We start from the raw sequence: 16,033 nt of genomic DNA, 5'->3' as shown, positions 1-16,033 counted from the left end.
TCAGTCAATTTGTCCATCCATCCATCCATCAGTCAATCTGTCCATCCTTCCATCCATCCATCCACCCATCCATCCACCCATCCATCCATCCATCCATCCATCCATCCATCCATCCATATATAAAGCAAAAAACCCTCATATCCGTTTGTGGGCATGAACAACTGTTCTTTGTGAAACTTTAAGTTTTTTAGCTATTCTGTTACTGCACAGGATTTCTGATTTCTCATTTGCAGTTTTATCTAAACAACAACACTTTGGCCCTTGAAACCACCTGGATCAGTCCAGAAGAAGTGGGAATTTTCCAGCGTCAGGAAAAACCACTGCTGAGGACGAATCAAACAGCGTTGAGCATATGTAGGCCAGCTGCAGCCTCCAGGAATATCCACACTCTACTTTTGACACCTAGGCGTGTTTCAGGTAGGAGGGAGAATTTACGATCCTAGCACCCATTTTCCTACCTTTGTAATTCTGGCTCACAGTTTGGATAAAATTCATCAGAGGTCTTTTAAAAAAATAAAGCTTTCTGTTTTCTATTTGCACCCTAGACGATTTCACTTTCTGCTTCTACTTTCTTTTTAAACAGTTTTCCTTTGTAATGTTAATCTTCTTATTTAACTTGATGTAACAATATTTGAGGATTGTCAACTGAGATTTTACAGAGTGAAAACCAAAGAGAGGCTGCAACTCTGTTTTTGGTGTTTATGTGTCGGAAGAGAGGCGGGTTGATTTTTTGCTTATGAAATGAAACTGAAATTATTTCAAATTTCAGCTCATTTTCAATCATAGTGTAGTTTAATCAACTAGAGCATGCAGTGAAGACTGCTTAAGAGTGTGTAATGAAGACCCGTAATGAGTATGCAGTAGAAAACAAATTATGCCATTTGATTCTGGTAACCTGACAAATGTATATGACAATTTGTATACTACACATCTTAGGGTGATTACTGTTTTGCAATATATTTTGAACTCTGTACCTTTGAAGTTAATGCATGTGTTTTTTAACTGGTGTTTATCTATAAAGGAGTATAGAAGACATATTTATCCCTCTCTGGCTGTTATTATGCATTATAAATGAGTACTTTTATGAAAAAAAAAATCAGAGTGCACTTGAGTTTGGCAAAAAATGCACGTTCACATGATTTAATAAATTTATTTTAAAAAGGGCAAGAAAAACAAGATGGAAATAAAGAGCTGAAGTGATGGATTGACAGTGAGTTTACTTGAGGACAGCAACTTGAAGTTCATTTAGGATTTTTAACAATGTTTTCAAAATTCAAGTCACTGTGTGCGTGTGTGTGTGTGTGTGTGTGTGTGTGTGTGTGTGTGAGAGAGAGAGAGAGAGAGAGAGAGAGAGAGAGAGAGAGAGAGAGAGAGAGAGAGAGAGACAGTTAGAGAGAGTTAGAGAGTTAGAGAGTTGAAAAGTTTACAACGGCATATATAGATATATAGATAGTATTTAGAATTTTCTTTTTCTTTTGAGTTCACAAAACTGAAACATTTTAAGTAATTAGAATTGTTTCACTATTTTATGAACTTCTTTCTTTTAATGTAGATAAGATTAAGTTTAAATTAAACTGGACTGAGATTTATTTCCCCCCCCCCCCATGCTTTGCCTTGACTTTCAAAAGGGAGAGTAAAAGTGTTATATAATGAATTTTGTGCAAGATTAATGTTAAGTGGGAGATTTAGTAGTGTTTAATGTTTTGCTATGCTAATTTAGAAGAGTTTCTGTTATGAGTTTTTTTTTTTTGAGGGTTACCATCATGGTGACGAGCAGAGCATAATCTTGTTTTGAATACAGGTACATATTCAAGTATGTAGGGGCTGTAGTAGGGGCTGTAGGCTGACTTCCCTGGTTTTTCGTCGACTGAAGCAAAGTCGCTCGTGGCGCGAGCATGGCCGGTTACGCAATACTCGTTCCCTCTCTAGAGAACCAAGTTTACGTTTAGTAACCGAGTATCGTTCTCTTACGAGAGGTTCTCTCGTATTGCGTAAGTTTAGCTTACGCTACGGGAACACTTTGTCAACGCCGTGCGCGCCAAGCATCCAACATGAGACCCCGAACTTTCAAGGGAACCCCATAAGTGGAAAAAATAAGGTGGCCAGCCACGCGGGTAGATAAGCACACATAGGGAATACAGAGCAGCGCGCCGGTCTGTATAGGCACATGGCACATACCCTACTAGTGCAGCTCAACCAAGAGAGCTGAGTCATGTCAGAGTGATCTGAGCAGGAAGATCTGGGCAGAATACACCTCTCCTTCAAACTGACAAAAGTTTAGCCTGCAAGGCAGGAACTTCTAGGTTATAAAACCTGACAAAGGTAGACGGAGAGCTCCGGCCCGCCGCTACACATATGTCATGGATAGAAATCCCACTGGACCACGCCCACGACGAGGCCACGCTTCTCGTGGAATGAGCCCTGATGCCCAGAGGGCATTGCAGACCTTTTGACGTTTAAGCAGCTGCTATAGCGTCCACTATCCATCTGGACAGGCTCTGTTTCGAGGAGGCGAGACCCTTGGTGCGCCCACCAAACGAAACAAAAAGCTGTTCTGAATGCCTGAAGGAGGCGGAGCACGTAATGTAAGCGCCCTGACAGGGCAGAGGAGATTCACCTCACTTTCGCTGGCAGATGCTGGCAGAGCTGACAGCGAAATAACTTGCGCTCTGAATGGAGTGCCCATCACTTTAGGAACATAGCCATGTCTAGGTCTGAGGATGACTTTAGAGTCATTCGGCCCGAACTCAAGACACGACGCGCTGACAGACAGCGCATGCTGTGTCCCCCACATGTTTTACTGACGACAGTGCAGTCAGAAAGACGGTTTCCAGTGATAGATATTTCAACCCCACGGAGTCTAGTGGTTCAAATGGAAAGGCTTTCAGGGCCTCGAGGACCAATGAAAGATCCCACATAGGCAAAGGTGCGTTGCGACCGCCTCTTCCACAGGGGGAATAGCCGTTTACCCTTTCTCGGCGGCGCCGTCCACTTGGGAGAGCGACGCGGAGGCCTGGGACTGTAGTCTCGAGGAGAATGGTGCATTCCATGACTTTGTCAGCTCCGAGCGAAGTTCCGGCAGGAATGGAGCGGGCCTGCTTGCTGAGGCTGCACGGCGGCGACTTTGAAGGAAACAGCTGTCGAGCCTGTTCGGCGGAGGTTCCTTCGGCAGCGACCACTCGAGCCCGAGACGGTCAACAGCCTGCGTCAGCAGGCGCATCAGTTCCGCATCAGCTCCAGCGCGGGTACGGGTGGATTCCTGGATCGACGAGGAGGCGGAGTGAAGCGACCATTCCTCGCTATCTGATGGCAGAATGGAGCAGCAGTCTCTCGTGGCGTGTCCCTCGGTCTCATCCTCAGATGCGACGGCAGTGAGGCCCGTGAGCGGCAGCTGCGCGTCGGTGAGGAGGGGCGGGGAAGGCGAAAGCGAGGCTCGAGGGAGGTTCTCCGGCGAGCACGTCGCTGTGGCCACAGGTTCCGGCTGTCTCAGGGAACGGCGCTACTTCCTGCGCGGTCCAACAGAGGGCGGGGTGACTGATGCGGTGTTGAAGGCTTCGAGTCGAGCCCGCAGGGTCGACAGCGGAAGCGCTTCACAGAGCTCGCAGCCCCCGGACGCGAGGGCGAGCTCTGCATGTACCAGGCCCAGGCAGAGAGCACAGATCAAGTGGCGGTCTCCGGCGCTGAGCGGGGCTCTACACGAGCCGCAGGAAGCGCGAGGCATCTATAAAAATACACTCGCTGCTTTTTTTGAATAGGTTAGCAAGGTAAAGGATACGTCGCCGGATAGCGTAGCTCGCACGGATGGCTGAAGGTGGCGAAGACCGCCGGCTTCCTCAGCGCTGTCCTAAGCCGGCAGTTCGCTGTTCGACGGCGGCGGTGGCTTCTCTCAGATCCAGCGATGGGAAGAGCTCGCTGAAGAGATGAAAAATCAGGGAAGTCAGCCTACAGCCCCTACTTTTATACGCTAAGCCATGCCCACTCCGGCGGGCTGTGATGCTATGAAAGCACGGGCGCCCTTCATTGGGCGTGACGTCACGCCAGGTTCACTGGTAGGCTGCAGCAGTTGCCCGCAGGGCAGCCAATGAGCACACAAGATGGCCTGCTCTAGGTCTCCTAGCTGCTGCACTGCGTTGACAATGAATACAAAATTAAGGATAATTTTTTTGGCTTCAATATCTCGAGAAGATGAATCTTTCCCGTTGCGTAAGATAAACTTACGCAATACGAGAGAACCTCTCGTAAAGAGAACAAATAAAATGCATGAGTACAAAATAAAAATCTGCAAGTTCTGCTTACATAAACTTAAAGATTTTGATGTAACTGGTTACCTATTTTTTTTTTTTTGCCAACTTTCTGTAACAATTCTGGTTTACTGTGGGCCAAGTGTGAAATGTGAATCCAATCGATCAAAACGCATGAAGTGACCCCTTAAAATATTCTCCTGAGTTGAATTTAGCCACAGTGAACAAGTTAAATTAAAAACAGACCAGGGATTCAGATTGAGCTGAGCAGTGTACCACATAGCTCTGCATTTAATTCCAAACACTCTTGTCCTCCAGCAGAGAGTCAATGTGCTACACCTGTGCTCTTCCCTGATCATAAGTCTTTAGCTGCAGATGCTTTCAGGTAGGCAGTGATGAATTAGATTGCAAATACACTCATGTGCCGTTCAAAGATTAGTCCTTGAGAGATGAAAAGTTCACTCCTGTTGAGGGTTTTCTGTCTTTCAGGCCGCAAAGTCTATAATGAGTGAAAGTGAATGGAATATCTTAGTAGCACAGAGTCTGAACTGACAGTAAAATTTTGACCTTTACTTCTACTCTTTTACATCTTTAACACGTCAAGTGTGCTTTAGAATAGAGGGAAGGTTTGAAACGTGTTAATAAAGCTAATAGACATTCTGAACATATTGTAAATGTGAATGTAAAAGTCTTCAATATTTTTCCCCTGGTATCCTTCAGTTCATCTTGAGAATATAATCTATAGTAATATATAATGTAATATATAATAAAATAACTGTTGTGAAAATTTGTCTTTCACTTCACCAAACAGTGCATAAAAGTACATAGATACACATAAAGAAACATACAACACCAATTTTAAAAGCCACTAATTAAAAAAAACGTACCCATGAAAGTGTCACTTGAAAAGCTCTCGAAATGTCTGAGCAATATATATATATATATATATATTGTACATCAATTTTACATTAGTGCTGTGAGCGTGACTTTAAAGCCTTATATTGCTGTAGGGAGCTCATTTTAGGGAACATAACTACTGAGTAATATGTACAGTATGTGTTCAGTCCACTCAACTATGTCCAATATCCCTTATTTTGTACATTGCTCTATTTCTAGTTCAAAGGCAAACAGAGGCTATGAGAGCATTTATCCTGACAGTATGAGAGAGACTCTGTGTAAATACAGTATGTGTTGTATAGAAGGGGGTGAGATATTCTATACATTCCTAACAACATATTCTAGTAGGTTTCGGCTAGCAAGGAGGTTTGAAAAAGTGTCTATAGCTGATGACATTTTTTAGAGATATACCACCCTGAATAATCTCTCTCTGAAGTTCAGGCTTTCTCTAGGCGAAACAGTAACCCAGTTGGAGTATCTCCGATATATATATATATATATACATATATCGGAGATACTCATATATATATAGCCTCTGTACACTTCATAACCCAAAAATCATATCTCTACACCCCATAACCCAAAAAACACCAGCAGTCTGTTTCTGTGACTGAAAAAACATTGAGATGCGAGAAAACGTCTCGGTTACGTATGTAACCCTAGTTCCCTGATAGGGAACGAGACGCTGCGTCAAACGCTGTGGGAACGCCCCTGCGTTGTGCGTCATGAAGCACGCATGGAATCAGCCCAATGGAGAGATGGAACGCCGTAGGCGGGCGACACCATCGACCAGGAAACCACAAAGCACCCCATAAACACAAGCGCAACAGCTTCTGATAGGCCTGAAGGAAGCGCTAGCGGGAATGCCGGGAGTATGGTGGAATGACGCAGCGTCTCGTTCCCTATCAGGGAACTAGGGTTACATACGTAACCGAGACGTTCCCTTTCAAGGGAACTCGAGCTGCGTCAAACGCTGTGGGAACGCTAATACCCACGTCGCCATAGGACCAAGTGACCACCATTACCCCTTTTCCGCCAAGGCAGAGCTGGTGCTGGTTCGGAGCCAGAGCCTAGTTTCAATTCGGTTCTTTGGTTTTCCACACGCAAAGCACCAGCTCCGAACCAGGAAAAGTGGTTCTTAAGTAGCACCAAATCATTGCTGGTCTAGAACAGAGCCAAGTAAGAACCACTTGCGTCAGGGGCTGGGGGCGGGGTTACCGTGACCAACAAGACGAATAGAAACTTGTGACCGCCATTTTTAAATAGCAGCTAGTCGAGCTAATAGCAGCTCGATTATAAATATCCGTCTATGTAAGTTACGGCGAGCTGCACAAACGCGTTGGACTCCGATGTATTTTGTAAACCCATGAGCATCCATAGTATTGCAACGTCCGTTATTGTTGATGGCTTGTTCGAGATGCATCGGAGCGGCGCGGACCGATCGGAGCTGCGGGAGTGTTTGGAGAACATACGACTCCTTGTGCTTTTAGATCGCTATCGCAGTGCTTTGATGTCATGCGGAGATCGATCTGCGAGAAGCCGATGCATCTCGAACAAGCCTGGCGTACTGTTTGGCGCTACCGCACTAGCGTTGCTGGGCAACATGAGACGTATACAGTGACGTAAGATCTGGCTCTGTTGTGGCTCTCTAGCCGGTGGAAAGGCAAATCGGTTCTTATTAAGCTCGTCAGTCGAACCCACTCTGAACCAGCTTTGGCTCTGGCTCTGAACCAGCACCCGGTTCTTGTTGGTGGAAAAGGGGTACATGTGAGAACTAGCGCACAGAGGACGAGAGCACCTGTGCCCCAGGGGTAGAACTTAAGTCTAGGTCGTAGAACTTAATGAAAGTATGCGGTGAAGACCATCCAGCCGCATTACAAACGTCACTGAGGGAAACTCCTGACAGTAAGGCTTTAGAAGCCGCCATACTCCTGGTAGAGTGGGCTCGTACAGCCAAAGGTGAAGGCTGACCAGCCGACTCTTAGGCAAGTGAGATAGCCTCGACCACCCACTTGCTCATTCTCTGTTTAGACGCGGGACACCCCTTCTTGGGTGGCCCAAAGCACACAAATAGTTGTTCTGACTTAATCCACAGGGCAGTTCTGTGGACATAGGCGTCTAACGCCCTAGCAGGGCAGAGTAAATTAAGTTTCTCCTGGTCAGACGACAGAAATGGAGGAGGATAAAAGGCCTGCAGAACTGTAGGTCTAACAACATTAGTAGGGACCTTGGGAACGTAACCTGGTCTAGGATGCAGAAAAGCCTTAACCATGCCAGGCGAAAATTCCAGGCACGAGGGTGAAACCGACAGAGCCTGCAAATCTCCGATTCTCTATAGTGAGGAGATAACAAGAAGAAAGATAGTCTTAAACGTGAGAAACTTCTCAGGAACTTCTTCGATAGGTTCAAGAGGAGCTTGGGAAAGACCTTCTAATACGATGGCCAGATCCCAGGCCGGCACCCTCGTATGAACTGCTGGCCTCAGCCTCAGTGTGCCACGAAGGAAACGAGTTATAAGCGGGTGTCTCCCAAGAGAAACTCCACTGAAAGTGGTAAGCAGCCAGTGCCGCCACATACACCTTTAGTGTGGAGGGGGATAGCCCTGTGGAGAAGCGCTCCTGCAGGAATTCCAGCACTGCACCCACTGGGCAGTTAACTGGGTCCTGCAGGTGCTCTCCACACCAAGAAGTGAAGAGTTTCCACTTCAAGGCATAAAGCTTCCTCGTGGATGGAGCTCTGGAGTGAAGAATGGTCTCAACAACCTCGGTTGAGAGACCAGAGTTCATGAGCTGGGCCCCCTCAGAGGCCAAGCCCACAATACTGGGCTGGGGTGAAATATCATGCTGCCCGCCTGAGAGAGTAGATCCCTCCTGACCGGGAGCTCCAAGGGAGAGCTGTCCAGGAGAGATATCAGGTCCCCAAACCATACTCGGGCCGGCCAGAACGGGGCTACTAATAGTAGGCTGACCCCGTCCCGGCGAACCCTCTCCAGAACTCCAGGTAGCAGAGCAATCGGGGGAAAGGCGAACAGACGTGACCTCGGCCACGGCTGCACCATAGCGTCCAACCCCAGAGGGGCTGGATGGCTGATGGAAAACCACAGATGACAATGCGTGGTCTCCTTGGAAGCGAATAGGTCCACCTCGGCGCGACCGAAACTCAACCAAAGGAGCTCCACCACCTCGGGATGGAGTCTCCAATCCCCCGGCCTTGGCCCCTGTCTCGACAGGGAGTCTGCTACCATATTCAAATACCCAGGAAGATACATTGCTCTCAGAAATAGTAACCTCCCTTGGGACCACAGGAGGATCTGACGGGCCAACTTGTAAAGCCGGCGAAACCGCAGGCCCCCCTGATGATTTATATAAGAGACCACCGACGTGTTGTCTGACTGAACTAACACATGATGACCTCTCAGGTCTGCTAGGAAGTGTTTCAGAGCCTGGAACACCGCCAACATCTTTAGACAATTTATAAGCCGTGATAGATGATGGTCCTGCGACAGCCCTTGGGGTGGACGACCACTCGTGACCGCCCCCCACCCTGTGAGGGAAGCATCCGTTGTTAGCGTTACGCGACGACAAAGAGCCCCCAACACAGGCCCTTTGAATAGGAACCAAGATTCTTTCCACATGACCAGAGCACGAAGGCAGCGCCACGTGACTTTGACCGTGTGGGACGGATTTCCCCTCGGGGAGAATCCCTTGGTCCTGAGCCACCACTCTAGCAATCTCATGTACAACAGGCCGCAAGGTATAACGTCGGACGCTGCTGCCATCAGACCCGACAGTCTCTAAAACTGTTTTACAGTAAGTAGCTGGCCTAGCTTTACTTGTTTCACAGCTGAGAGAATCGAAACGATGCGGGTCGGAGCGAGTCGCGCCTGCATCGAAACCGAAACCCAAACGACACCCAGAAAAGTGGTCTTCTGAGGAGATAATACACTTTTCTTTGCGTTCAGCCTCAACCCCAACTTCCTGATATGAACGAGAACGACATCTCAATGTCGAACCGCCATCTGCTCTGTCTGAGCTAAAATCAACCAATCGTTGATGTAATTGAGGACACGAACACCCTGAAGCCTCAGGGGCACTAGTGCTGCGTCCATGCATTTCGTGAAAGTGCGGGGAGATAAAGCTAGGCCAAACGGAAGAACCCTGTGCTGGTACACCTCGCCCCCGAAGGCGAATCTCAGGAACTTCCTGTCTTGTGGAAGGATGGAAATGTGGAAGTACACGTCGCTTATATCTATCGTGACAGACCAGTCCTCGGATCTGATTTGTGACACGATCTGCTTGATAGAGAGCATCTTGAATTTTGGCTTCCCTACCGAGCGATTCAATAGGCGCAGGTCTAAAAAACATCCTATTTTGGAACGATGAAATATCGGCTGTAATAGCCTGACTCCACACTGGGAGGAGGAACCCGTTCTATAGCCTCCTTTTGAAGGAGTGCTTTCACCTCATGTTCCATAACCAGAGCCTGCTCGGGGCCCACCACTGTAGGCAGAACCCCTCTGAATCTTGGTGGACGACACCTGAATTGGATAGCATAATCCCTTTCTATTGTCTGCAGGACCCAATGAGATATTTTTGGAAGGCTTTTCCACTCTGCCAGAAATTCTACTAAGGGTACCAGTCTCTCGAGACTGGCCTCTGGTGTAACTTGAGCAGCAAACGCAGCGCCCTGTAACGGCACACCGGCAGGGAACAACTGGTCTAACCGCTCTGAAACCCTCCTCAGAGGGAGCGAGCGTCCCTCGGGAAATTGCTCGCTGGGACCGTCTGCGCCCCGGCATGAAGGCGGGGTTGGCAGAACGGGCCCCTGAGGGCACCGAGGAAGAATGGGCACCGTAGAAAGAGGTGAACACCTTTCCGCCTCGGTGGGGACCACCCTCAGTGTCCTGCGCGCCGTGGCGCCAGGACTTCTTCTTAGCCGAAGCCTTCTTAGCTAATATAACTGTCCTCAGATCAGTTCTTTTACTGGGAGATTTCGGCTGAGAGTGCCGCGGCTGAGCCCACTGTCCAGCAGGGGGAGCACGAGACGCGACACTCTGCTTCAGCGCCCTATATGATGAGCTCGCAGACGGCCGGGGCTGCTCCCGCTCAGCAGCCCCAGGGACATGAATTTTTAAAGGGAGACATTTTTTAAAAGCTGTTGTCTGCTTTTCCTTCTCCTGGAATTTATCGATGACAGAATTTACAGCATCGCCAAATAAACCCAGGGGGGAGAGAGGAGTGTCTAAAAGGAAAGCTTTTTCTTTTTCTTTTATATTTGTCTAATTTAACCACAGATGCCTTTCTGCGGCCACCAGAGCTGCCATAGATTGACCCACTAGCTTGGCCGACTCTCTGGTTGTGCGCAGTGATAAATCAGCAGCCTGACGCAGTTCACGAACCACGTCAGCACTGACCTCCTCACTCTCACTCACGTCCCTCAGCAGGTCAGCCTGGTATGCCTGCATAATAGACATAGTATGCAGACATGACGCAGCCTGACCCGCCGCCGAATACGCTTTACCCACAAAAACCGAAATATTTCTAAGAGGCTTGGTGGGTAATGCCGGTGCCTTAACAGATGACGGAGCCTCGAGGGAGAGAAAACTCGCAAGCGTCTCTTCCACGCGAGGCATAGCCGAATAACCATATGATTTTGCCCCCACAATATTAGAATATGTTGAAGTCTGGGGACTAAACACTCTATATGACACCGTTTTTTTCCACGATTTCGACACCTCAGTGTGGAGATCGGGAAAAAACGGCAAGCACCGGCGTGGAGGTTGCACTCGTGACGGCAAAAATCTCTCATCTAATTTTGATTTAGAAACAGACTCCTGTCTAGTCACTGGCCATACAATGCTGAGTTTTTCTACAGCTCTTGTTAATACCTCCACTAGCTCATCACTTTCGGGAGTGTAAGGTGGCGAATCCTCCACATCTCCCTCATTTATAACTGGTGCCTCAGCCCGAGCGGAAGAAACCGCAGCGCGTGCTTCCGAACACGGGACTGAGGCACTGGATCTCACAGGTGAAGGGAGAGATAAGGCAGAGCCCGTCTCTAACCCCGCTGAGAGATCCATCTGCGATCCCCACGATACGCGTCGACGCTCTAGCTCGGCAAGAGCGGGACCCGAACCGCGGGGAGCGCGCACCGAACCGCTCTCCTCGAAGAGCGCCCGGCGGGAGCGGAGCGTCCTTAATGGCAGACGCTCGCAATGCTCACAATCAGCTCCCTCGAGAGCTGACTGGGCATGCTGCACTCCCAAACAAACAACACAAACAATGTGTGTATCCCCACTCGTAAAATAACGCGAGCAGGGAGGGACACACTTCCTAAACTGCTGTTCGTTCGCCATATCTCTCTTAATATATATATATATATATATATATATATATATATATATTGTGACGAGCACCCAGAGGGTTCGTCAGCGTCGCCCTGGAAACAGACGAGGAACACCTGCATGCCCTCGTCACAGGCTGATCGGCCCCAGCTGTGCCCCATCAAGCAAACAGCTATATAAGCCACATGGACTTTGTCAAAGGGAGAGAGATCTCTGCACGAGACAGAACGTTAATGCCTGTACTCTATCTTTCTCCAGAAAGCAGCAGTTGACCGCTCAGCCTCCAAGAAGCACAGCTCAGACTCCAAGAAGCACAGCTCAGACTCGCTGCACTACGAGGAAGAGGCAACACACTTCACCGGGTTTTTCTTTGTTTTTTTCTTCATGTTGTAAATAAATCCACTCTTGGGCACTTTGCATGAGCTCCCCTTGTCTTGTGATTCTTCACCCCGTGACAATATATATAAATTGTTTGTGTGGTGCAGAGTATGTAAAGACAGACAATATTCACACAGGGACAGATTCACATATAGCGCGACTGAAGGCACAGAAAGCTGTTGCGCTTGTGTTTATGGGGTGCTTTGTGGTTTCCTGGTCGATGTCGTCGCCCGCCTACGGCGTTCCATCTCTCCATTGGGCTGATTCCATGCGTGCTTCATGACGCACAACGCAGGGGCGTTCCCACAGCGTTTGACGCAGCTCGAGTTCCCTTGAAAGGGAATTACTTGTTTCTCATGAATGTATGCAAATCCGTTGGTTATCACTAAAGTTTTTGTGCTGATGAGCATCTTATTATTGGGTTAAAAATTGGTGTATATATTTAAAGTTAGATTTATAGTTAATATTACGTTCTTGCATGCTGCTGTGTAGGTCATGAATGAGGAATCAACTTGAATATTTTATGGAATGGAAAGTTCTCTGGAAGCTTTCAAACTATTATTTTACATTCAGGAATAGGCCATCGTGGAGTTTGAAAGGAGCATCAAATGATATTGGCTCCTCAAAACTATTCTTTAAACATGCAAAACTTTCCTTTTTATAACTCTTTTGGGGCATACAATAAGCATTCACCTTTCTGTTGCCTGTCTGTTTCTCTTGGCCACAGGCAAGTTGCCTGAGAATTAGAAAGTTGATCTTTGATCTGGAGAATTACAAAATCTACTTGAGATTTGTCTTCACCTTTGATGAGCTTAGCTCGACATAAAGGTGAATGGATCAAACCATTTTTTTTAACACACCTCTACGTCAGTTAAAAAGTGATAGTTATTCACCCTCAGCCCAACAAAGCTTTGGGGAAAAATTGAACTTCAGAAGGTAGATGTCTGTGTCCGGTAATCAGTTCTGGAGTGGTGTTGAGAGTTGTTCTTACAAAGTCCTCCTCACGGGCTCGAGCCGTTGATGAGCGTGAGCCGAGACAATAATTGGTGCCAGAGGGTGTGTGGCACTCTCACAATCAAATACTGTGAGGAAGTCCAATTTGTGTCTTCACAGTTACACTTCCTTACCGCAGGGAAAAGGAAGTTCTTGACGTCTGCAAACACATCCACGGAGGTCAGCATCAGTTTAAGAGCTTTTCCCTCAGGTAACAGCGTACTTTATTAGGGCTGCTAGAAATTCTGGTGATAAATTGGTGCGGCGCACACAGCATTTGCCTTTTGTTTAAAAAAAGTGTTATAGGACTGTTTTTTTTCTCTCATAGTGCTGATATCTGTCATACTATGGTGTTTTCCTCAACTTTCTCAATTTTAATAAGCTTGGAACACAGTATTAGTCTCACTTGTCACACCCACAGTTCTTTAACTGACTTTCTTATGCACATTGCACACAAAACTGGCAGCTACGTTCCAAAAATCAAAGTTCCAATTTGCGGTACTAGGTTGACATGAGCGTTTCTGAAGAGCTAATCACTGGATATACCAAAGATTTAAAGGTTAGTGGCATCAGATCTCGCAAATATTTTCTAGTTTTTTTTTTTTTGTAGGTACTTTGAAATAGATATCCAAAAGCAGAACAGTATATTCTGGTATTATTATTCAGCTATAAACATGAAAACTAAAAGAGACAATTGGCAGATATTTTACTTGTAAGAGACAATAGGCAAATGTTTTACCTGAAAATTCACATGAAAGAGACAATTGGCAAATTTTTCACCTGAAAATTCACCTGCCAGAGTTTTCACCTGAAAGAGACAATAGCATGTAATAAATCGCACATTCCAGTAGCTCAAACTGTACAGCATAGTCATTGCAACACCAAAGTCATGGGTTTGATTCCCAATTCAATGTAGGTAAAAATAAAAGCATCTGCCAAATGTATACATTTAGAAGAAAACAACGTACTCTTGTGTCAACAGTTAGAGTGATGTTTTGATGTTCAATTATGTTTTGTTATGAGCTTCAGTCTAACATTTTGAAATAATGCACAAAATCGATCTTGTGTGGCTAACATCTGCATACACTTTAGCATTTAAAATGACTTCATATTTTTGTTTTACTAATTACTTTTTCCATAAAGCAAGATCAAAGAAAAATGCGCTGATAAGAGGGTATGTTCAGAAAATGATTGTTGAAGGTGCAAGCCTGAAAACGCATACATACAATCATGGCATAATGAAAACAGAGCAAATCAATATCTGAAACAAATCATTTCCTTGTATTCGGGCATTCGTCTTCTACCCAACACAGAATATGCCGCCAGCCATGCGTTCCAGGTCCATCATTAATAATCTGTGCTCTAGGCTACAGTGTTTACATCTAACCAAAGGAAATAAGAAATATGTTCAGTACAAAATAGAAGGCGTAATTTCTCAGACGTATGTTTCCGTCTTCAGTGCAGTTTATCCCTTAGGGCTATTACACTCCACCTTTTGAAGGTTCCCATCCCTGTTCTGAGGTAAGCTATGTATCGATCCATAACACCACTGCAGCTGGATATCATGTACCGATCAACAAATATTTTATGTCGATTTATTTGTCATGTGTTCGTCCGTTTTGATTTGCATCAGCGTGAAAATCAATGAGTACAGTGGTTTATGGAATATAACAGTGTGCTGTCTCTGAGGGATAACTTAGCCTCTGTGTTGATGGAAAGGTAAAAACACAGAACGAGTTAAAATAGTCAGAATTTAGTGAAAACAATTACATTTTAAATATGAGCATACATATAAGAAGTCAACAGTAAATGATTGAGAAATTTTCATTTTTACTGTAAACAATTATATGATCAATAAGTTATGACAACATATATTATTACTGTACATTGCTTTTTTATGTTATTCAAGATTCAACAATTTTTTTAAAGTCAGCTTTTTAAGTAATTTAAGTTGAAATATCTATCCATCCATCCATCCATCCATCCATCCATCCATCCATCTATCTATCTATCGTCACAGCACTGCTGAATAACGGTGCAGGAAACATTGAAATACATGAAAATTATTTGGTTCCAGTATTTTATCAAACCTAAGCAATCAATTGAAATGTTACGCTAGTTTCGTAGCAATTAATGGATATAAAGTTGGTGTAGAAAAATGCCTCCGTGTTTTAGACAGCCAAACTAGTCCAGGCTTTATTTTAGCTCGCTCAGGGTCATCCATTTATCATCTAATAGGTGGAAGCATTGCAATTCTTCCTGAGGGCTTTCCTGAGAAGAGCTCATTCTGTTGTGTGCATTTTCAGGTTCTACACTGTGGTTTCTGGGCCAAAAAGTCATTTTTACTTTAACCCACCATTCCGCTGCTTCACAGACCCGCTCCAAAATCTCATTTTTCATCTTCATGAATTCTAGCCTGGTCTTATTGACAGGAGCTAATGGAACGTGAAAAGTCACTCTGGTTGCCTTGTCAAGAAATACGCAGCTTCTGGAAAATAGAGTTTAAAAGTTGAGCAGGCGATTTAGAAGTACGCACTGAAGCGTTTTGGCCCACCTTGAATGGATCGTGCCCGAAGCTCTCATGGGAACCTTAATGAGGCTTTAAACACCTTCACATGGAAAGTTTCATGTATTATTTTGTGCCACCATGAGATTCATAACCAAGAGCGAACATTTGAGAAACAGTTTGATATCATTAGAGATGAAGGCTGAAATCACTAACACGCCATTCATGCCAGAACATCAAAATGAGAAAGAAATAGAAATAAACTCTGTTTACTTTAGCTGTGCTAGAAGAATACACTGCAGTGCAACAGTCACACACTCCTTCAAATATGATTCGATCTAGTCCAAACAGAATTCTAGACACATTTGAAATAAGAAACATTGATTTGTCTGACACACTTTTACTGCAGACTATGTGTGAATTCTAATTATACACAGCGGAACTCCATATTCCAGGGTGTGAATTAAACAATGACTTTCAGGAGGAGTTAATGTCTATAAAAGATTGTTTAGGTCATTTTCAAGGGCACAATCTGTTGAGTGGTGTCTCAAGTAATATTTAAGCAAATTATACTGCACATCAGCCAAACCCACATGATTGTATTGGTCATAGATTGCTCTTTTAATAGCTCAAGAGACATAATGGAGCTCTTAATGATGTTTACTTGAAGTATAT

The 16,033-nt window shown here is 45.5% G+C and overlaps 1 protein-coding gene across 1 annotated transcript in view; it reads left to right on the top strand.

Moving 5' to 3' along the window:
* Nucleotides 1-16,033, top strand: part of tcerg1l (transcription elongation regulator 1 like) — an 87,735-nt gene that overhangs the window by 5,426 nt on the left and 66,276 nt on the right. Inside the window, exon 3 of the mRNA XM_077200231.1 lies at nucleotides 234-417. Coding sequence (XP_077056346.1) covers nucleotides 234-417 — 184 coding nt within the window. The remainder of the gene's footprint in view (nucleotides 1-233; nucleotides 418-16,033) is intronic.

The sequence above is a fragment of the Siphateles boraxobius genome, unplaced genomic scaffold, assembly GCF_051911475.1.
Source record: "Siphateles boraxobius isolate OS27281-9 unplaced genomic scaffold, OSU_SipBor_1 46, whole genome shotgun sequence".
In the NCBI taxonomy this organism is placed as follows: Eukaryota; Metazoa; Chordata; class Actinopteri; order Cypriniformes; family Leuciscidae; genus Siphateles; species Siphateles boraxobius.
This window is presented reverse-complemented; position numbering and strand designations above follow the sequence as displayed.